Here is a 21,515-nt window from a genome sequence, read left to right as displayed (position 1 = left end):
ACTAAAAATGAAAGTTATGTTGAGCTAGAACAACAATAACAACAAAGATGTGCATACCTTTAATTCCAGTACTTTGGAGGCAGAGGTGAGTAAAATCTCTGAGTTTGAGGCCAGCCTGGTCCAGGATGGCCAGGGCTACACAGAAAAACACTTTCTCAAGCACTGGGGGAAAAACATACATGTGTACACAAAAGTTTTCGCACAGGGCATGTGTGATGGTCATAGGACAGCTCCTGGCCTTGGTCCCAAAATCACAATCTATTAAGTGCCTTTACCTGCTGAACCATCTCATCTAGCCCTACCTTTTTTGTTGTTTTTAAAAAAATGTATGTATTCGGGGGTTGGCTCAGTGGTTAAGAGCACTGACTCTTCCAAAGGACCCAGGTTCAATTCCCAGCACCCACATGGCAGCTCACAACTGTCTGTAGCTCCAAGGTCTGACACCCTCACACAGGCATACATGCAGGCAAAACACCATTGAACTCAGGACCTTTGGAAGAGCAGCCAGTGCTCTTAACCTCTGAGCCATCTCTCCAGTCCCCAAAGGGGTGTGTGTGTGTGTGTGTCTGTGTGTGTGTGTGTCTGTGTGTGTGTGTGTGTCTCTCTGTGTGTGTGTGTGTGTGTGTGTTTTAGTTTTTCCGAGACAAGGTTTCTCTGTGTTATCTTGGCTGTCCTAGACTCACTTTGTAGACCAGGCTGGCCTCAAACTCAGGGATCCGCCTGCCTCTGCTTCTGAGTGCTAAGATTACAGGCGTGTGCCACTGTGCATGCCCAGCTTTTTTTTTTTTTGAGAAATGGTTTCTTTGTGTGGTAGTCATGGGTGTCCTGGACTTGCTTTGTAGACCTTGCTGGCCTTAAACTCACAGAGATCCCCCTGCCTCTGCTTCCCAAGTGCTGGGATTAAAGGCATGCGCACCCTCCCCCCTTTTAATGCAGTCAATAGGACTTGAATTGCTTGCCAAAGTGTTTTGTTTTTAATTAGATATCACAGTGTAGAGGACTTTTAATTCAGAACATGGTTGTTGGCAAGAGATCTCATCCAAAGGCCTTCTAGGACTGTGTGACCCAGCTGGAGGGCAAAGCCTTTAATCAAGGCAAGCAGATCTGAGGTCAAGGAAAGCGAAGCTACTTAAGGAGCAATGCAAAGAGGAGAGAGAGGGAGGGTGAGAGGGAGGGAGGGATGGAGGGAGGGAGGGGGACGAGGCAGTTTTACCAGGACAATGATAGAGAAACAGGTTGTAGAAAGAACATGTAGAGGAATGTTAATTCAGAACATGGTTGTTCTGGCAAGAGATCACATCCCAAGATCTTCTAGAATACAAGCATGCTTTTAATCAGGAGACAGAGGCAAACAGATCTGAGTTCAAGGCCAGCCTGATACAGAGTAAGTATCAGGTAAAGAAAGGCATAGGTCCAGGCCTGATGGTACATGCCTTTAATCTGAAACAAAGGTAAAGTTAGTTTGTAGAAGGAAGCACCCATGTTTGAAAGTCATGTCTAGCATGGCTTGGTGGCACACTCCTTTAATCCCAGCACTAGGGAGGTAGAGGCAGGTGGATCGCTGTGAGTTCAAGGCCAACGTGATCTACAAGTCCAGGACAGCCAAGGCTACACAGAGAAACTATCTCCAAAAACCAAAAAAAGAAAAGAAAGTGATGTCTAATTGAATGGTAGGAAAAGTGACAAATCAGAGAAAATTTGACAGAATAGGGTCTGCCCAATTCTCACTAGAAGAGAGGAAAGGACACTACTTAAGAGGCAGTTTGTTTGTTTTGTAGACCAGGCTGGAACTCAAGAGATCCTCCTGCCTCTGCCTCCCAAATGCAGGGATTAAAGGCGTGCACTACTACGCCCAGTGCAAAGAGGGAGAGAGAGAATGAGAGAGAAACACCCAGGTGAAGACTGAATGAGCCAGAGAATGAGAAGCCAGAAGATTAGAGCAGATTGTTGAGTTACTCTGAGGCCAAGCAGAGCAATTTAGAGATGAAAGAAAAACCAGAGTGAATAAGTCAGCTGGGAGAGGAGTTTGAGCCAGAATAGCTGAGTTGAACCAACCAGCCCAGAGCTCAAAAAGAACAAGAAAGGTGAGCTTATTAAATCTTAGAGGCTGAGCCAAATGTGGTGGCGCACATCTTTAATCCCAGCACTTGGGAGGCAAAGGCAGGTGGATCGTTATGAATTTGAGGCCAGCCTGGTCTACAAAGTGAGTTCAGGACAGCCAAGGCTAACACAGAGAGACCCTGTCTCAAAAAAAAAAAAAAAAAAAAAAAAAAAAAAAAAAGAAAGAAAGAAAGAAAGAAAGAAAGAAAAAAGTCTCCGAGGCTGAAAACATTCTAGATCTAGGTTAGAGTGTATGGAGGGTAGAAGCTTCCAGGACTAGGTCCAGGTTAGCAGACAGAGGCAATAATCATCCCAGACAACAATTGAAACAGCCGAATAAAAGTTCCCTTTATGTCACAGGCCTATGAGTTAGCTCAATTGATAAAGATACTTGCACAAACCTAGCAACCTGAGTTTGATCCCTGGGTCCCATATAAAGGTAGAAAGAGAGAACCAACTCCAGAAATTTGTCTTCTGATTTTCTGCAATCATTTCCTTTAAGTGCTCTGCCCTTATAAGAGGCTAAATATGGGCTAAAAGGAATTGTGACACCTTGGAAACAAATTCAGAAGTGGGAATGGTAACTGTTGTTTGTAATCCCAGCATTTGGAAGAGTGTCAAGAAAATCAGAACTGGGCAGCTACTGGCTACTAGTTTGTAAGACACCTTAAAAAAGATGGTGTCTGGGGCTGGAGAGATGGCTCAGTGGATAAGAGCACTGCCTGCTCTTCGAAAGGACCCAGGTTCAATTCCCAGCAACCACATGGCAGCTCACCCCTGTCTGTAACTCCAAGATCTGACATTCTCACACCAACACACATAAATTAAAATTAAATAAAAATATTAAAAAAAAAGGTGGTGTCTGTGGAGGAACAAAATGGGAAGTTATGGTGGTCTAATCACTGTTTACTCATGTCTACCAGCTAATCTTACACTTTACTTTCTGGTTACAGCAGGAGTACAGTCAGCTCTAGTCTCATGATAACCTCTATCACTGAGATCGTTTGGCTCCTCCATTATCAGTTTCTCAGGAGTTTGAAAATCTGCTCTCTCCTCATTAATACAATGTGACTATGCTCTGTAGTCAACAGAAAACAAACGAAGTTGGTCTGACGTCACTGTCAGAACTTTGTATCCCTGAGAGCAATACATCAGTAAAATATGTTTACCTGGCCCTAAGCTGAATCCACTGACCAGTAACAATTAGGTGGCAGAAAGATGATTTAATTATGTAACAAGTCCTTGAGCATATCCTGTCAGATATTAGCAAAGTACTGATGAACCAAGTAAGATTGCTACCCTCCTGGACCAGCTACTGCATTGAGGGAGACAAGTAAACGAACCCCAGAACACAGGGCCCTGGAGATAAAAGTGACTCTAGAAACAAAAATTCTAAACTGAGTGTGGTGATCCATGCCTACCCAGAATTCAGGAGGAAAAGGTGGGAAGGACATCACTGCAAGTAAAAGGCCAACCTGGTCTATGTAGAGGTCCTAGCCACCTAGGGCTACGTTTTGGGACCCTGTCCTATTACAAAAGAAAAAAGGTAAATTCTACTAACTTTTTGCAGAAACTTGAGAAATTACTACACCCACAAAGTATAAGTTTGCTATGACAAGGAAATAGGAAAGTAAGAAATTAAAGCTTTTGTGGAAATTAAAAGGAAATGGTTTAGGGCTAGAGAGATGGCTCAGTTGTTAAGAGCACTAGCTTTTCTTCCGGAGGACCTGGGTTCAATTCCTAGCACCTACATGGAAACTCACAACTGTCTTTAACTCCAGTTCCAGGGGATCTGACACTTTCAGACATACATGCAGGCAAACCACCAATTCAGGGAAAGTAAAATAAACACATAATTTTACAAAATAAAGTCATTTGTTAAAGGTGGTGCTGAAGAAGAGCATGGTGGTGCACACATTTAATCTCAGCATTTAGGAAGCAGAGGCAGATGGATCTCTGAATTACAGGTCTACATAGTTGAGTTCCAGGCCAGCCAGAGCTACAAAGTGAGACCCTGTCTCAAAAACAACAAAAATGGGCACTGAGGGCATGATGGTTTATCACTTAAGAGCACATAATGTTCTTGTAGAAAACCCAGTTTGGGTTATAGCATTCATGTTAGGTGTCTCAAAACTATCTGTAACTTCAGCTTTAGGAGTTCTGACACTCCCTCCTAGACTTCATAGGCACCTGCACTCAAGTGCACACACACAATAAAAGTGGGGAAATTTTTAAAATAAAGAGAACATAGATGCTGGAGAGATGGTTCGGAAGTTAAGAGTGGTGGCTGCTTTTCCAGAGGTCTTGAGTTCAATTCCCAGGAATCACATGGTGGCTCATAACCATCTATAATGAGATCTGGTGCCCTCTTCTGGTATGAAGGCAGAACACTGTATACATAATAAATAAATAAATATTTAAAAAAAGAAAATAACAACAAAACCAAATAAAATCCAAACCCCCCCAAAAACCAAAAACAGCCCAGGTGCTGGTGGTGTATACCTTTAATCCCAGCACTCAGGAGGCAGAGGCAGGTGAATCAAAGCCTGCCTGGTCTACTGAGCAAGTTCTGGGATGACCAGGGCTACACAAAGAAACCCTGTCTTTAAAAAACAACCTCCCCAAAAGAAAACCCAATCCCCCAAAAAACATGGAAAAAGTTCAGAGCTGTATCCAAGAACCAAGAGATTCAACTTTTTTTTTTCTTTTAAAAACAAAGTAGAAAATGACAGCAGAAAGTCGGAAATGGGCAAAATCACCCCAGGTTCCAAAAACCAGCACTTGATCTCAGATCAAAAGGATGAAGTGTAAAGCAGGAAAAAAAAAATGGAAGGATACTTATGGCATTGCTAAGGATGACTCAATTACCTGGCCTCTCAAGAACACATTGAATTGGAGATAAAGCTGCAGGGCCTGGAAGTTATTCTGTTACGGGAGGGAGGGGGAGAGAGGGAGGGGTAGTAGTGGGTCCTCACTTTGCTCCTAAATTATTGTTTGCGTGGGCGTTCTTTGAAAATACTTTAAATTTGTAATTTCATACATGTGTACAATGTATTTTGATATCCATCCCCTCCTTCCTCCATCCTTTTGCTCTTCTGAGACAAGATCATGCAGCTCAGCCTGGACCTTAACTTCTCCAGTAGCCTTGAATTCCTGCTTCTCTTGTCTCCACCTTCTGTGTTCCTAAAGTTCTAAATCGCTAATTAAGAAAATGTATTACAGGCTTGCCTACTGCCCAATCTTATGGAGGCACTTTCTAAATGAGGGTCTCTCCTTTCAGATGAGTTTAGCTTGTGTTAAGTTGACATAAAACTAGCCAGCACAGTGTACATGTGTGTACATGTGTGTGCTTTCTTTGCCCATTTATCTGCTGGTAGGTAGTGAGGCCAATCAGTCTATTCTCCATCTAGGCTCTTGCCAATAGTGCTGCCAACCCTCCCACCCCTTTTTTGAGACAGGGTTTCTCTGTGTAGCCTTGGCTGGCCTTGAACACACAGCAATCCACCTGTCTCTGCCTCCCTGAGTGCTGGGACTAAAGGCATGTACCACTATGCCAAGCTCCCAAAAACTTTTTAATAACTGATAGAATAGAAAAAAATCATTGCTTTCTAAAACTACCAACTCAAAACTAAATTCATATGTAATTTGTGGGCTGGTTTATTGTATTTTCTTTTCCTCTGAGTTGATCTGTAATAAATCGTGTGCAACTTAGTTTTCCCGGCTTCACTGATATTTATAGATTAGCTATAATTATAAGTAGTTCGTCTGGTATCAAAACTTCATCCTGCTCCTTTTTGTGTTGTTTTTGAGAAGAGACAAGGTCTTACTATGGTTCTTGATGGCCTAGAACTCTAGACCAAGCTGGCCTTCAACTCAGAACTCCGCCTGTTTCTGCTTCCTACCCCAGTCTCCCTTTGTTAATATTTATTCCTAAAAATGATGGCTTAACTTTATTGCTTAGAAACTTAAATGTAGTGTCTTTTAGAAACATGATCAATAAATTATTTTTATTGTATTATTATATTTATTGTTATATTTAGTAATTATATATTATAATTATTATATTTCCCCCCCCCCTTTTTTATTCCCTTTCAGGGTGAATGCAGATGAAAGAAAAGGCAAAATTCCTCTGAGTAGGAGGGGCTTCATGGGAGAAACACCTTTTTAACATTCTTTAAAGTGCTGTTTTTAAATATCTGTATATAAGAAAACTGTTAAGATCGTTTTTTTAGGTCCTCTTTTCCCTCTCTTTACAATGGGAGATTTAATCTAGGGCCTTATGCATGCTGGGCAAGCATGCAGATACTGAATTACATCACCAGGTCTCAGTTTACTCTTTGAAGACAGGCTCTCATTAAACACACAGGATGACTTCGAATTAGCTGGGATGACAGGCCTTCCACCAGGCCTAGGTTAGCATCCTTTAAAAACTGTATTATCATTGTGTGTACGTGTGTAAGTGTACACAAACATGCCACAATGGAGATTCTCATTCTGCCACTTTTAGGTGGCTTCTGGGGAATCAAACTCAGATTGTAAGGTCTGTAAGGTAAGGGGCACCAAGCCATCTCATTGGCCCTAGCATCTCCTCTCCGACCCCTCCCCCGAAAGAAGTTCTGAGGTCATCTCCAACCATAAAATGACATGGTAAAAGTCTGCCAGATTCAGGTACCATAATTTTGTGTTTCCAAGACTCTAGAACGGTGAGAGATCATTTTCCTGTGTAAGAAGTTAAGCTGTGTTTTGAAGGTACAAACATTTGAATGTATGTGAAATCCCTGTGTTCCTCTCCATCTGATTAAGATCCCTGGATTTCAGCTTTTCCTACCTCTGCCTCTGGGAGTGTTGGTATCACAAGTGTGTGCTTCTCCGTTATTTTTTTTCCCATTTATTTATTATGTATACAGTGCTCTTTCTACATGTACACCTGCAGGCCAGAAAAGGACATTAGATCACATTATAGATGGTTGTGAGCCACCATGCTGTTGCTGGGAATTGAACTCAGGACCTTTGGAAGAGCAGTCGGTGCTCTTAACCTCTGAGCCATCTCTCCAGCCCCCTCCCTTATTCCTGATACCATAAAAAATGGAATATTTACTTTAAAACCAAAAGAGAGCTATTGAGTTTAGGTCCTGGGGTAAAACTGGTCATAGGAGTTTTGGAAAATACATTATTGCAAAGCACTGATTCCAATACGTTGGTGTTTCCCTCCATGAGTAAAGAAGTCGGCACCAAATGTGAACGGTATCCGGATGGATGGTCTAATCTTTAGTACAGCCTTTGGTCTGAGGCACGGAGGTGCTCCAATACGCCCATCCATGTATATGTAACTGAAAGGCAAAGTCAGCTGAAACCCCGCCCTGTACCTGCTTCCCTCAGCAACGTTCTAGGAGAGTTGGGGAGGAAAGCCGCTCTAGGGCTTGGGATTTCTGCCAGCCATCTCTGGCTCAGCCCTGCACGGGCAGTTCTGACAACCTTTTATGCCTAGTGGGCACTTTCACAAAGCCAGGCCCGAAGCAAGTGAAATGGTTCAGTGAAATGTGTCAGGGGTCCCTATGTCGAAGTTACTGGAAACATAAGTCAAAAAGCAATTCTTGGGCTTATTAGTTGACACATCTTACACAAGGTTAGTCCGTGTGGACCACGGAGGCTGAGAGTTTTCATAACTCGTACGGCAGTCTTCTCTCCTTTAACCACTTACTAGGTAACGGAGCCGTTTCTACCTTAAAGACTAGCGGATACGCAGTCCATCATTCCCGGACGTGGCGCTTTCTCTGCGTATTTCCGCTTCTGATCATGTGGGTGGGGTACGGCTGCCGCGCCTTGTCCCCCTCCCGCAACTCCCCCCCCCGCCCCCCGCGACTCCTTCCTGGTCCGCAGACTGACACGTCACTGCTCGGTTCTCAACCAAACTGCTCCGAGCACGCTCTTTCCGCGCGTTTTGCTTCTCCCGCGCCGGCCTATCACAGCTCGGTGGAAGCTCATTAGTCCCGCCTCTCAGTAGGTTGAATGATCGCTACTTTGACCATTCACAAAATGGAAGCCAGGGCTTGGGCCACGCCTTCGGAATGACAGACAGGACGGTTATCCTGTCGGTCCCACGAAGCGTCCACTGGCCGGAACCAGCCAATGCGGAGCGGGCAGGGAGGCGGGCCTTGGCTGCCGTCAGGGTTGGGTGCGCCTCTGAACGGATGGCAGGGGGGAGCCGAGTGGGTTCCTGAGGAGCATCCGTGGGGTGAGACGGGCCTGGAGTAGCGGCTAGAGGAGTAGCGGCAGGTGCCGTGCAGGGTGTTGGCGGGCCGAGCGAGGTGCTGGAGGCAGGCCTGTAAAGGTGGGGAGCAGAGCCTGCCTGCGGCCTGAAAGAGGAGGGGGCGTGGGGGTGTGGTGTAGGGACCTCCGGGCACTGGGGCGCCGGACGGTCGGAGGAGGGTCTTGGCAGGGCAGTGCGCTCTGGCTGTGAGGGCGTGGGGCACGCGATCCTGGGACTAACTTGGAAGGGACAGGAGGAGCGTGCTGAGGTGGTGGGCTCGGGGTCAGTGAGGGTGCGCAAGAGGACGTGGGAAAACCGCGGAGGCTGCAGCCCTGGAATCCAGAGCTAGGGGTAGGTCAGGATGTCAAGGCATGCAGACACAGCTGAGAAGCAGGGAGATGCTGAGCGGAGAAGGGAAACGGCTTTTCCCTTTCTGTGCCCTGTCGCTGTGTGGAAATTACCGGAGGACAGGATGAAAACTCGCAGGACTCGGCTTTAAATTACTAGTTGCCTTTCCTCAGTTTTCAAGTGCAGGTTTTGGCACTCGCTTCCTTGGCTGGCTCTTAGGTTGTGTGGAATCGAATCGGCTCAGTGGTTTCTATTTCAGCTCTCTCCGGAGAACAGCCACAGACCCAAGAGATGGGACTGAGTTGTTCACTTCCCGGAATTAGTGCATGATAAGCCTTCCCTTTGGAATTATAATTAAACACACCAACCCAAACTGCTCTTTCGGTACAGTTAATTATTGAAAAGGTGTTAGACTTCGTAGTGTGATTCTTCATATTTTCCGTCTGGTCCAGTGTTATCCTTTTCCACTTTCACCCCCAACCCCAGAAAGAAGGGAGCAAGATAAGGAGTAATGCAGTGTCCCCCTTTCCCTATCCCTTTGAACAGTGCCGTCTACAGATGGCTTCCCTCGCTACCGCTCCCAACATTTTCTTCTGGTTCAGAAGAAAAGAAAAGTCTATATATTTGTGCTCTAGATTTTGACCTGGCGGTCTCCCTGGGTCATGGAATGAGGTGTTTAAACCATCAGCATCAGTTACAGAGATGCCTTGAAATATGATTTGATCGGGAAGTAGACTTGAGCAATAGTTACAGTGTGAATTATGAAAATGAGAAGACAGTAGGCTGAGTATGGTTTCCTCCTCTTGAGTGTCTGGATTGCAGTTGGCATTAGTGACCAGCCTGCTCTTTAGTTGGCCAGGGAGCGTGCACATCGTGATTCGAACAGAAAAAAACATGTAGCCAATCAATTGAGGCCTAGACTTAGGGCTGGAAATCATGTCCAATCATCAGTCATGGTTTCTAGTTTTCCACCTTCCCTCTTCTCCCACTCTCAGCCCCACCCCCTTAACTTTTTCTGTGGTGGGGTATCACATTAACCCAAACTGACCCCTGGAGCTTAACTCTATCCAGATCGAACTCAACAGTGCAACGAATCCTCCTTCCTCAATGTCACCAAGCACTGGGAGTATAGACCTGCCTTGCAGTTCTTCCCCCAACCCCAAGCATTTTTGTGAATGCTTTCTTTTCCCCTTAAAAAATGTCTTTGCTTGGTTTTCTTTTTATTTTTGCATCCTTTCTTCTACCAGTTTCCTACCCTCCCGCCCCTGCCCACTTCTGTTTCTGCCTGATTCTTGTGTCATACTTTGGCCAGTTGTACTATGTGCTTGGTAGCTGTGGAAGTAGGAGACAGAATTGTGCAGGGAGTATTTGTTTGCTTTGGTAGTGCTGAAGATGGAAAACCAGGTTTTTTTCCCTGCCTTTTAGGCAAATGCTCTGTTATTGAATTTAATTTTGAGGCAGGCTCTCGCTAAGTTGACTAGTCTGGTCTTGAGCCTTTGATCCTTCTCTGTCCAGTCTCTCTTTTTTGTTTTTTTGAGACAGGGTCTCTCTGTGTAGCCTTGGCTGTCCTGGACTTGCTTTGTAAAGCAGGCTGGCCTTGAACTCACAGCGATCCTCTGCCTCTGCCTCCCGAGCGCTGGGAATTCTCCAGTCTATTGAGTAACTAGAATTACAGACATGTGAAGTGATGTATTTTCATTATGCATTTTTAGTCTTTTTGTGGTGGTAACCTAGGTAACCCTGACTGGCCTAGAACGTGCTTTGCAGATCAGACTGGCCTGTTTCTGCCTCTTGAGTGCTGGGGTTAAAGGCATGTACCTCCAAGCCTGGTCCTACCTTTTTCGTTTTGATACATAAACCTAATAGTGTTTGCTTCCTTGCCAGTACATCCATCTTTAGTTCAACCTTGGGTATTAGTATTACCCCTAACCTCTGTGGTGTTTTGTAGCTCACATGTATTTTGTGGTTATTTCCTACTGTAAAAGACTGAACCTAATTTAAGTAAGTTTAGGGTCTTTAATATCTTACAGTCTCTTTTCATTTTAGCTATTTGAATATCGTCAGCTGCTACCCATTGGTGTCAAGATGACTAAGCTTGGATTTTTGCGGTTGTCCTACGAGAAGCAGGACACACTCCTGAAGCTTCTCATCCTGTCCATGGCTGCTATATTATGTGAGTCTCTGTGTGGGCTTCTCCTTGGAGTTGGGATGATGGAAAATTAAAAACAGCTTTTGAGAGTGTGGCTTATTCTTTTAGCAGATTGCTGTTCCTTTTATCATTTCTCACAGTTGTAATTTTATGAAGACAAAATAACTCAAGAAGTATAAAACTTAGGGCTGTTGTTAGAAAAAGTAGGAAGCACGTTCTGTTGGTTCTGCATTTTCATTGAGTGAGAGAAAGTGGAAGCTGTTGAGTGTTTAGAGTTTTGAAAAAATATTTTATTCATTTTAAGTTTTATGTGCATGGATATTTGCCTGCATATTTGTCTGTGTGAGGGTGGTGGATCCCCTGGAACTGCAGTTACAGACAGTTGTGAGCTGCCATGTGGGTGCTGGGAACTGAACTCGGGCCCTCTGGAAGAACAGCCATTGCTCTTAACTGCTGAGCCATGTCTTTAGCCCCTGGATGCTGAATTTTGTAAGACTTATCTTGAGCCCTGGTGCCCATGATGGTCAGTATAGCCACCTTGGCAGGATCTGGAATCACCTAGGAGACAAGCCCAGGGCACCACAGCAAGAATTCTCTGGATTAGGCGTACCGAGGTTGGAAGGATCATCTAAATTGGATGATGCCCTTTTGTGGGCTGGGGTCCTGAGCTGAAGTGAAAGGAGAGAGGTAGCAGACAGTAACTGGCTTCTTCCTGAGTGAATGCAGTGTGGCCCGCTGTTCCTGCTCTGCCACCCCTCTTCTCTGCTTTAGCTCCTCGTCCTTGAACTGTGAGCCAGAGTAAACCTATACTCCCTTGTTTTTGCTTTGTCAGGGTATCCAAAAAAGATTTATTTATTTATTTATTTATTATGTATGCAGTGCTCTGCCTGCATGTACACCTGCAGGCCAGAAGAGGGCACCAGATCTCATTATAGATGGTTGTGAGCCACCATGTGGTTGCTGGGAATTGAACTCTGGACCTCAGGAAGAGCAGTCAGTGCCCTTAACTGCTGAGCCATCTCTCCAGCCCCACTTGAGTATTTCTTAAAGTCTTTCAAGAATTTTTTTTTTTTTTGATTTTCCAGACAGGGTTTCTCTGTGTATCCTTGACTATCTTGGACTCACTTTGTAGACCAGGCTGGCCTCAAACTCGCAGTGATCTGCCTGCCTCTGCCTCCAAAGTGCTGGGATTAAAGGCGTGCACCACCACTGCCTGGCTAGTTTTTTAGTTTTTTGAGACAAGGTTTATGTGTGTAGCCCTGGCTTTCCGAGAATCACTTTGTAGACCAGGCTGGCCTCGAACTCACAGAGATGTGCCTTCCTCTGCCTTCTGAGTGTTGAGATTAAAGGTGTGTGCCACACCCCGCTCGTGAACGTAACTGTTTTTAAAGCTTTTTCTCAGCTCTTCATGAGTCATAAGTATATTCTTGCTTGACACATCTCTTTGTTTATCCCTAATTGAGGTAAGGAGTGTGTGTATATGGAAAAGATGGTCGAATTCGGTATTAGGTAAATGTGATCTGACAGGCTTTTCATAATACAACAAGTAGTTAAATGTATCCTGTTTAAGTGAAAAAAATGTAGATACTTTTGTCAGGCTTGTAATGTTTTTTCTAGGTGGGGAGAAATGGATAAAGACTTTATTAAAAAAAAAAAAGACTTTATTCAAGAACTATTTTGCATCCTCTGTGACTCTAGTGCTAGAAGGTTGTAGTTTCTCCATAATGTGACTGTTTAGCTTCTGTTGTTACTTAATGGCATGCTACCAGTTAACATATTCGTTCTCTGTAATTTGCAGCTTTTTGTACTCGACTCTTTGCTGTCCTGAGATTTGAAAGTGTCATCCATGAGTTTGATCCGTGAGTACTTTTGCTCTGGTATTATTTCCTTCTAGAAATGCTGAAATTTGTGGGTTTAGATGGTTAGCCTCCAATTAATTCTCAGTGGTGGAGATATATTTTCAGTACATTTAAAGGAAGACCCTCTCAGGGTTTCCAAGTGAGTCTTGTGAACTCAAAATGTAATAGACTTTATTGTTAAGCCTTTCTATTTGAGGTCTGGCTAGGCTAAGGGAAATCTGGCTTTTCATTTTGATTAAACTCATAAAGAGCTGAGAAAAAGTAATCCCTTAAGTAATGCCCCTTAAGGGAAAGGGTCCTGGGTAATATTAAAGTCTATAGAGAGAATGTCACAAGTCATGAACTTGAGATCATAACTTTTTCCATTCATTTACTTATTTATTTTTGGTTGGTTTTTCTTACCAGAGGTGACGTACACCTTCCCCCCGCCCCCAAACCTCCACCCAGGACAGGGTTTGTCTGTGTAGCCTTGGCTGACCTGAAACTCACTGTGTAGACCAGGCTGGCCTCAAACTCAGAGATCTGCCTTCCTCTGTCTCCTGAATGCTGGGATTAAAGGTATGTGCCAACCTGCTCACTTTTCATTTATTTTTTATTTTTTATTTTATTTTTTGTTTTTTTGAGAGAGAGTTTCTCTGTGTAGCCTTGGCTGTCCTAGACTTACTTTGTAGACCAGACTGGTCTCAAATTCACAGCAATCTGCCTGCCTCTGCCTCCCGAGTGCTGGGATTAAAGACGTTGGCCACCATACCTGGCCTTCATTGATTTTTATAGTAGAAATTGGGCTTATTGCTAAATAGGAAGGCATTAAAATATTAAAGCTATGAAAGTTGGGTATTGTTACCAATGCCTGTAATCCTAGGCTCTATAGTGAGATTCTATTTCAAAAATACTGAAAAAACAAAGCAAATTAAAACTAAAAAACAAATCTGGGCATGGTGATTCACACCTTTAATCCTAGCACTTAGGAAAAAGAGGCAGGAGGATCTCTGTGAGTTCAAGACCAGCTTGGTTTACATATGTTTTCCAGGCCTGCTAAAGCTACAAGGCTATAAAATGATAGCCTGTCTTAAAAAAAAAAAAAAAAAAAAAAGAAAACTAAACAAAAACCATCGTGGGGCTAGAGATAAGGTTAAGAGTATACACTGCTTTTGCAGAGGATACAAAAATTTAGTTCCTAGCACCCATGTAGGATGAATCACTACCACTTATAACTCCAGCTCCAGAGGATCTAAGGCTTCTGACATCTTGAGACATGTATAAACACATAATTAAAAACAATAAAAATCAGTCTTAAAAAACAAAACAGCTGGGCATTGAGTGGCACATGACTGTAATCCCAGGGAGGCAGAGGTAGGATTGCTGTGCGTTTGAGGCCAGCCTGGTCTACAAAGTGGTCAAGGACAGCAAAGGCTACACAGAAAAATTCTGAAACCAAACCAAACCAAAATACAAAACCCCAAAACTAAACAGAACTCCCAAACGCTAAACAAAAAGTCTAAGATTTTGTTTATTATCCACCCCCCCAACCCACTCCAGCTCACCAAGTTGCATCAGAACTGAGTGCGTTCTCTTCCCCTGTGGCCTAGTGGGGAAGTGATCAAAAAGCAGGCCCCAGAGTCCATGTCAGAGACAGCCCCTGCTCCCTTTACTAGAGGACCCACATGGAGCCTGAGCTGCCCTTCAGCTACATCTGTGTAGGGGCCTAGGTCCAGTCTATGCATGGTCCTTGGTTGGTGCTTCAGTCTCCGCAGGCCCCTCTGGGTCCTGGTTAGTTGCCTCTTGTGAAGCTTCTGTCACCTCCAGGTGCTTCTATCTGACCCCCACTCCCACCCCCACCCCACCCCCCCTTTTCCACTAGACTATGCTTCACCCAATGTTTAGCTGTGAGTCTCAGCATCTATTTTGATCCACTGCTGGGTGGAGCCTCTCAGGGGGCAGCTATGCTAGGCTCCTGTCTGGGCGCATAGCAGCGTATCATTAATAGTGTCAGTGGTTGGCTGTCACATGGGATGGGTCTCAGGCTAGGCCAGGCATTGGTTGGACGTTCCCTCAATCTATACTCTGTCTTTATCCCTGCACATCCTATAGGCAGGGTACATTTTGGGTTGAAGTTCCTGTGGGTGGGTGCTCCCCTCCCTCCACTAGGTGTCCTCTTCAGTCTCCATGACCCTTGCTGCTAGGCGTCTCAACTAGAGTTACCCTCACATCCTCCCAGCAGCCTACCTGTCTTAGGTTTCCAGTTTGTCACAGAGATGCCTCCGTCCATGGCTGTTTCTCTTCTCTCTGCAGGCCCTTTGTCCTCCAGTCCTGCTCTCCAGGTCTGACCTCCTCCCTCATTTCTCTCTGTGCGCCCTCTCCTACCTGTTTGTGTTTTGAGACAGGGTCTTACTTTGTAGCCCTCTCTGCCCTGGAACTCTGTGTAGAACAGGCTGCTCTTGAACTCACGGAGATCTACCTTCCTCTGCCTCACAAGTGCTGGAACTAAAGTGTGTGTTACCACACTGGGTTACCTAGATCAGGCTGCCTTGTAGGCATGTTTGTGGGGGGTTGTCTTGATTGTTAGCTGAGGAGGAAGACCCGGCCCCTTTGTAGGTGGCATTAGTCCCTAGGCAGGATGTCCTGAACGGTTTTAGAGAAAGTTAGATAAGACCAGGCAGGCAGACCTGTATGTATTCATTTATGTCTCTACTGTCTACTATGGCTGTGACTAGATGTTACGACTTCTTTGCTAGCGTGGACTGTTACCTGAAATTGTAAGACAAATACTTGCTTTTTTCACTTATGTTGCTTATGCCTTAATCTAAATACATTACTTTTTTTGTTTTGCAATTTTTTCTTTTTTTGTTTTTTTCTTCAAGATAGGATTTCTCTGTGGAGCACTGGTTGTCTTGGACTTGCTTTGTAGACCAGGTTGGCCTCAAACTCAGAGATCCACCTGCATCTGCCTCCCAAATGAGGCAGTCTAACTTGTTTGGCAGGTTTTTTTTTTGTTTTTGTTTTTGTTTTTTTTTGTTTTTTTGAGACAGGGTTTCTCTGTGTATCCCTGGCTGTCCTGGACTCGCTTTGTAGACCAGGCTGGCCTCGAACTCACAGTGATCCGCCTGCCTCTGCCTCCCGAGTGCTAGGATTAAAGGCGTGCGCCACCACGCCTGGCTTTTGTTTGGCAGTTTTTAAAAAATAAAATATAGTCATGTCATTTCTCCATTCCCTATCCTCTCTCTAACTGTTTATTGTCAGGGTATTTTATCACAGCAATAGAAATGAATAAGCAACATATACTGTTTTCTTTTCTTTTTCTTTTTGAGATAGGGGTTTTATGTGTTCAGGGTAGCTTCTAACTCACACTAGACCTGACTGAACATGACCTTGAACTCCTGATCATCCTGTCTCTCTCTCCCAAGTGTTAGAATTACAGGTATGTGCTACCATGCCCACTTCTTTTGTTTTACCTCCTTCTTTTTTATTTAGGGAAAACCTTTTTGTTTTTTGTCTTTTCTGTGTAGTTCTTAGCATTTCTTGATAAATATCTAATGTTATGCTAGTGTTCATATATATTTGAAATACCATCAGGGGACCTTGTTAGATGTTTAAACACTCATTAGGAAGTTCTTGTTATTATGTGGGTTAAGTTTTTTCCCATCTTGCTTGTAGTATTATTGTTGGTGTTCAGGAATAGCCACATACTGAACACTAGACTCAGACTGATGGAAGTTTATTTGAATGCTGAACAAGAACTCACCTGTCAGGACCGCAGCCTGTAAATTCAGAATGTGACATTGGTAACAAGAATTGACCAGTCAGGGCGATGGTTGGAACTTGGGAATCAGACCGTGACATCGGTCTGCTTCTAAGGTAGATTTTTTGTTTGTTTGTTTGTTTTTTGTTTGTTTGTTTAAAAAAAAGACAGGGTTTCTCTGTAACAACTCTAACTGTCCTAGGACTTGCTCTGTAGATGAGGCTGGCCTTGAACTCACAAAGATCCATCTACCTCTGCCTCCCAAGTGCTGAGATTAAAGGCATGTGCCTCCACTGCCCAGCTCTAAGGCAGGCTTTTTGTAAAAAACACAACCAGGGAACAACCAGGTAACCAGTGGGAAGCAAGAGGAGGGCAGCATGACATCATTTTGACCAGTTAAACACAAGAAGATTCTATTTTGTTCTGAGCACAATATTTCCAGGTGTCTAGACAAAGCGTTTTAAGCTGATTGGCTGGGATTTAGGGTAGGGGAGCTTTTGGGGGCTTTCCAGCTCTCTGGGAGTAAGGCACATAGCAGGATGTTGGAGCCTCAACTCTGATAGAACATCATTTATCTGTAACCTAAGCAGAATATGCATTTATCATCTATTGTTTAAGCAGCAAGCATTGAACCTTCCTGGTTTCAGGCACATAGGGCCTGAGAACTTGAACTTAATTTCACCTTATAATCAAAATGGAGATTTGGACTCAAAATGGTTTCTGATACACTAAGCAGGTATTAACAGAGGAGCTGCAGTCATGCTAGGAACTAAAGTAGGTCTCAACGGAGGGGCTACAGAGTCTAAGCAGGTTACAGCAATTACACACGTACCTTTATAGATGTTCATTACTTAGAGGTTCCCATGTGCTCCTGTGTGTAGTAGAGGAACAAAAAGTACTATTGTCACGTGAGAAAGGTCAAATCAGCTGGGTGTGGCAGCTCATACCTTTAATCCCAGCACGTGAGAGGCAGAGGCAGGGGGATCTCTGTGAGAGCAGGCTAGCCTGTTCTGCAAAACAAGTTACAGGACAGCCAGAGATACACTCATAGAAACCCTGTGGGTGTCTGAATTCTATGCTGGCTCTGTTATCTACCACATGTTAGCCTCTTGGAATGTCTAAGTGCTTTGTTGTGGACATTAGATTTCCAGTTCATTTCCTTCAGAGAAAAGCAGTGTGGAATAGAAATAGAGAATCAGGTTAGTATAAATGATTTTCATGACTTAGTTTTTGGTAGTAACCTTTACTCAAGTAATGCTGTATCTCTTGGTGGCTAATCTGAAAAACAAGCTCATTGTGAGGTAGGACACATTTGAGTACAGAGATGTGGGAGACACGTTCTTTTCTTTCTTGCTCTAGGTACTTTAATTATCGAACTACCCGGTTTCTGGCTGAGGAGGGGTTTTATAAATTCCATAACTGGTTTGATGACCGGGCTTGGTACCCTTTGGGCCGAATCATCGGAGGAACAATTTATCCAGGTGAGGGGGACAGGGTTTGTTGTTTGTAGGGTTGTTGTGGTGTTTGCTATAAAGCAGCTTATTTCTGTGTGCTTCATTTCAGGATACTTATAATTTCATTCTGATTATACATTTTTTTTTTTTTGGTTTTTCAAGACAGGGTTTCTCTGTGTAGCCTTGGCTGTCCTGGTCTCACTTTGTAGACCAGGCTGGCTTCGAACTCACAGCGATCCGCCTGTCTCTGCCTCCCGAGTGCTGGGATTAAAGGCGTGTGCCACCACGCCCGGCTTGATTATACAGTTCTAAAAGTAGAATTTTTAAAAAAGATTTATTTATTAATTACATGTACAGTGTTCTGACTGCATGTATGGCTGCACACGAGAAGAGGCCACCAGATGTCATGGTTATGAGCCACCATGTGGCTCAGGACCTCTGGAAGAGCAAACAGTGCTCTTAACTACTGAGCCATCTCTCCGGCCCCTAAAGTGGATCTTACCGAGAACATGTGTGGGACAGCGGAGATGGGGCATGGGGAGGATGCCGTACACATTCTGGATTTCTGATAGAGTCCTTAGTAGAGAAATACAGACATTTAGTACAGTTGCTGTGCTAGTATTTTGTCAAGATCTGTGTTGTTCCATGATTGAAGTTTGGATTGACACTTTCTTGTTATTTTCTTACCAGGGCAACCTAATGGGATTACTTTTTTCTGTTCCAGGCTTAATGATCACCTCTGCTGCAATCTACCATGTCCTCCATTTCTTCCATATCACTATTGACATTCGGAATGTCTGTGTTTTCCTGGCCCCTCTCTTCTCCTCCTTCACCACCATCGCCACATACCACCTTACCAAAGAGCTCAAGGTAAAGGATTTGGGTGGAGGAAACTTGGGACTGGAAGGTTGCTGAATCTCTAGTAGATACTGGAGGGTTGGAAGGATGTATAGCCTTAGAAGGGCAGGGAGTGTTGTGACACTTACAGGGAGATGTGTACAAACACCTGCTCATCCCAGATAGGGAGCCAGTGACACACCAAAGTAAGGATGCTTCCAGAGTTCGACTTGGTGAACGGATAAATTTTTATTGGGAATACTTAAAGGAATATGGGTGTAAAATTACTTAAATGCAGAAATGACTTGAAAAATGACAGATACATCACCGAAAGCCCACCCCAGCATAGGTGACATCTCACAAATGCTGGAACCTCAGAGTTTACTTACTGCATGACTTACAAGCAGCTTAACATATTGGAGAGTGTATCTTAAGCAGCTCATTGTGTGGGGCCTCTTCCAGGCAGCTGGGCAGGGCTGAGCCTCTTCTAGCTCTGTTTGTCTCTGAGTGTCCTGACACTTGGAGAGCCAGGGGCCTGCGAACATGGTTTGTTTTAAGGACTTCCTAAAGCTTTCTTGTTGTTTACTTTCTGAGTTTAAGATACTTCCCTGCATGGTTGAATTCCATGGTTCTCAACTGATGGGTGGGTCATACCTCTTTGCAAAACTCTGTCTCCAAAAATATTTACACTACTATTTGTAACAGCGAAATTATAGTTATGAGGTAGCAACACAATAATTCTGTGGTTGGAAGTCACTACAACATGAGGGACTGTATTAAATGGTGGAAGCATTAGGAAGGTTGAGAGTCACTGTTGTAGAACTTTTTTAAAAAGTTTTTTTGGATCGCCCTTTATAGACAAGGCTGGTTCTGGACTCAGAGGTCCACCTGCCTCTGCTTCCAAGTGCTGGCTTTAAAGGTCCATGCCACCACCACCGGTAAACTTCCTTAGTCTTAAGGGGCTTCCCTTTGGGTAGCTTGTTAGATCTTGAAGGAAATTGGAAATTATTACACAGTAGGGAGCTAGAGGCTAAAGATAATATTTGTTGAGCCGAATTAATGGAGAATATGTGCTTTATTATCATTTGCAATTGTTTGCCCTTATAAGGGGACATTTGAAACTTATGTGTAAATTATTATGCAAAGGAAAAAATAACAGTTAACATGTAAAATTGAAGTGTTTAGATTTGAATCCCTCACCAATATAGGAAGAAGGGAAAAAAGTATGTTTTCCACAGTGGTTATTTCTACTGAAAATAGGCATTTAGCAGTTATCTGTTGATGCATTTAAAAAACATTTAAAGCCCTAAAGCATTTTGGCTTGATAATGCTGATTGTCTTTTTTCAGTTTTGGGGGACCTTGATTCTTTGTACTCTATTCTTATCTGTGGTTGTAGTGTTAGGGGTTTAACCAAGAGGTGACAAAGTAGTAAGAGGGCTTCAGAAGCCAGGCCCAGTGTAGAGAACTTTATTCTTAAGTGTGAACAACACACAAGTCTTTTTATTTATTTATTTTCTGAGTATGGTTTTATTTTGTTTTTCCTTTTTTTTTTTTTTTCCTGACCTTAAAGATTGCCTTGTAATTCTCCACAAATTTATGGTCTAAACTCTTGACATCTTCAGTCTAGGTAGATATTACTTTTTTTTTTTTAAGGTATAGTCACTGTTAGAGGAGAGGACTAATAAGTCTGTATTTAAACAACCCCCCCTTTTTTTTTTTTAAGACAAAAGTCTCACTGTATAGTCCTGGCTGATCTTAAACTCAGAGAGATTTACGTGCTTCTGCCTCTGCCTCTGCAGTGCTACGATTAAAGGTGTGTACTATCACACCCACCCAGCAGGTTCTGGCTTTGACAGCTCATGTGACTGTTGTTGTTAATTATTATTATCATTTTGAGGAGAGCTATCATTCAGTAATCCTGAACTTACTGTTTAACCAAGGATGATCTTGAGTGTCTGATCTCCCAGGTGCTGTCATTATAGGAATGTGGCACTTTGCTTGGTTTAAGTGGTGCTTGGGATCAAACCATGGTTCATGTAAGCTCGGCACATAAGCATACAACCATCTGTGCTATATCCCTAATTACTCTCCTTTTACTCTGTTTTTGTTTTTAGAATCATGCTGTTACCTAGGTTGGTCTTGGGCTTTTATTACTTTTGCCTCAATCTGCTGAGATTACAGGCCTGTTCCACTATATCCAGTAGCTCATATAATGTATCTATCTGTCTCAGCATATTTGTACTCAGTGTTAGATTTGGTGTCCTCATTCTGAATTGACTAGGAGGGTTTTTTGTTTGTTTATTTTTGTTTTTGTTTTTGGAGACAAGGTTTCTCTGTGTAGCCTTGGCTGTCCTGGACTTGATTTGTAGACCAGGCTGTCCTGGAACTCACAGCAATCCACCTGCCTCTGCTGGGATCAGAGGTGTGAGCCACTACGCTTGGTGATTATGAGGTTTTTTTTTTCCTTTTTAAAGATTTATTTATACAATATTCTCATCGGGCCAAAAGAGGGCGCCTGATCTCATCATAGATGGTTATGAGCCACCATGTGGTTGCTGGGAATTGAACTCTGGACCTCTGGAAGAACAACCAGTATTCTTCACCTCTGAGCCATCTCTCCAGCCCAACTATGAGATTTTTGACTTTGTTGTGCTATTCATTTCCAGCATCTCATATCAACCTTGGAAATTATTGAATGCTCTGGGTCCCTTATAAACAGAATAGACTAGTAGGTCCTCAGTTCTCTTAGAGGCATGTCTGTGCTAACTCCTACTCTTC

At 43.6% G+C, this 21,515-nt stretch overlaps 2 protein-coding genes across 4 annotated transcripts in view; one reads left to right on the top strand and one right to left on the bottom strand.

Moving 5' to 3' along the window:
• Positions 1-11,623, bottom strand: part of FEZ1 (fasciculation and elongation protein zeta 1) — a 123,215-nt gene extending 111,592 nt beyond the window's left edge. The window contains exon 1 of the mRNA XM_084782219.1: positions 11,620-11,623. The gene's annotated coding sequence lies outside the window, so the exon portion shown is untranslated. The remainder of the gene's footprint in view (positions 1-11,619) is intronic.
• The window catches only part of STT3A (STT3 oligosaccharyltransferase complex catalytic subunit A), a 42,359-nt gene continuing 29,037 nt past the window's right edge, over positions 8,194-21,515 (top strand). The window contains exons 1-5 of one of the 3 annotated variants that reach the window (XM_084782215.1): positions 8,194-8,335; positions 10,745-10,871; positions 12,646-12,706; positions 17,805-17,926; positions 18,624-18,769. In XM_084782215.1, coding sequence (XP_084638341.1) covers positions 10,784-10,871; positions 12,646-12,706; positions 17,805-17,926; positions 18,624-18,769 — 417 coding nt within the window. In that variant the 5' untranslated portion in view covers positions 8,194-8,335; positions 10,745-10,783. Of the gene's footprint in view, positions 8,432-10,744; positions 10,872-12,645; positions 12,707-17,804; positions 17,927-18,623; positions 18,770-21,515 lie in introns of all 3 variants that reach the window. The other 2 variants (XM_084782216.1, XM_084782214.1) reach the window with 2 other exon arrangements.

Source organism: Acomys minous, assembly GCF_964271855.1.
Source record: "Acomys minous genome assembly, chromosome: 5".
In the NCBI taxonomy this organism is placed as follows: Eukaryota; Metazoa; Chordata; class Mammalia; order Rodentia; family Muridae; genus Acomys; species Acomys minous.
This window is presented reverse-complemented; position numbering and strand designations above follow the sequence as displayed.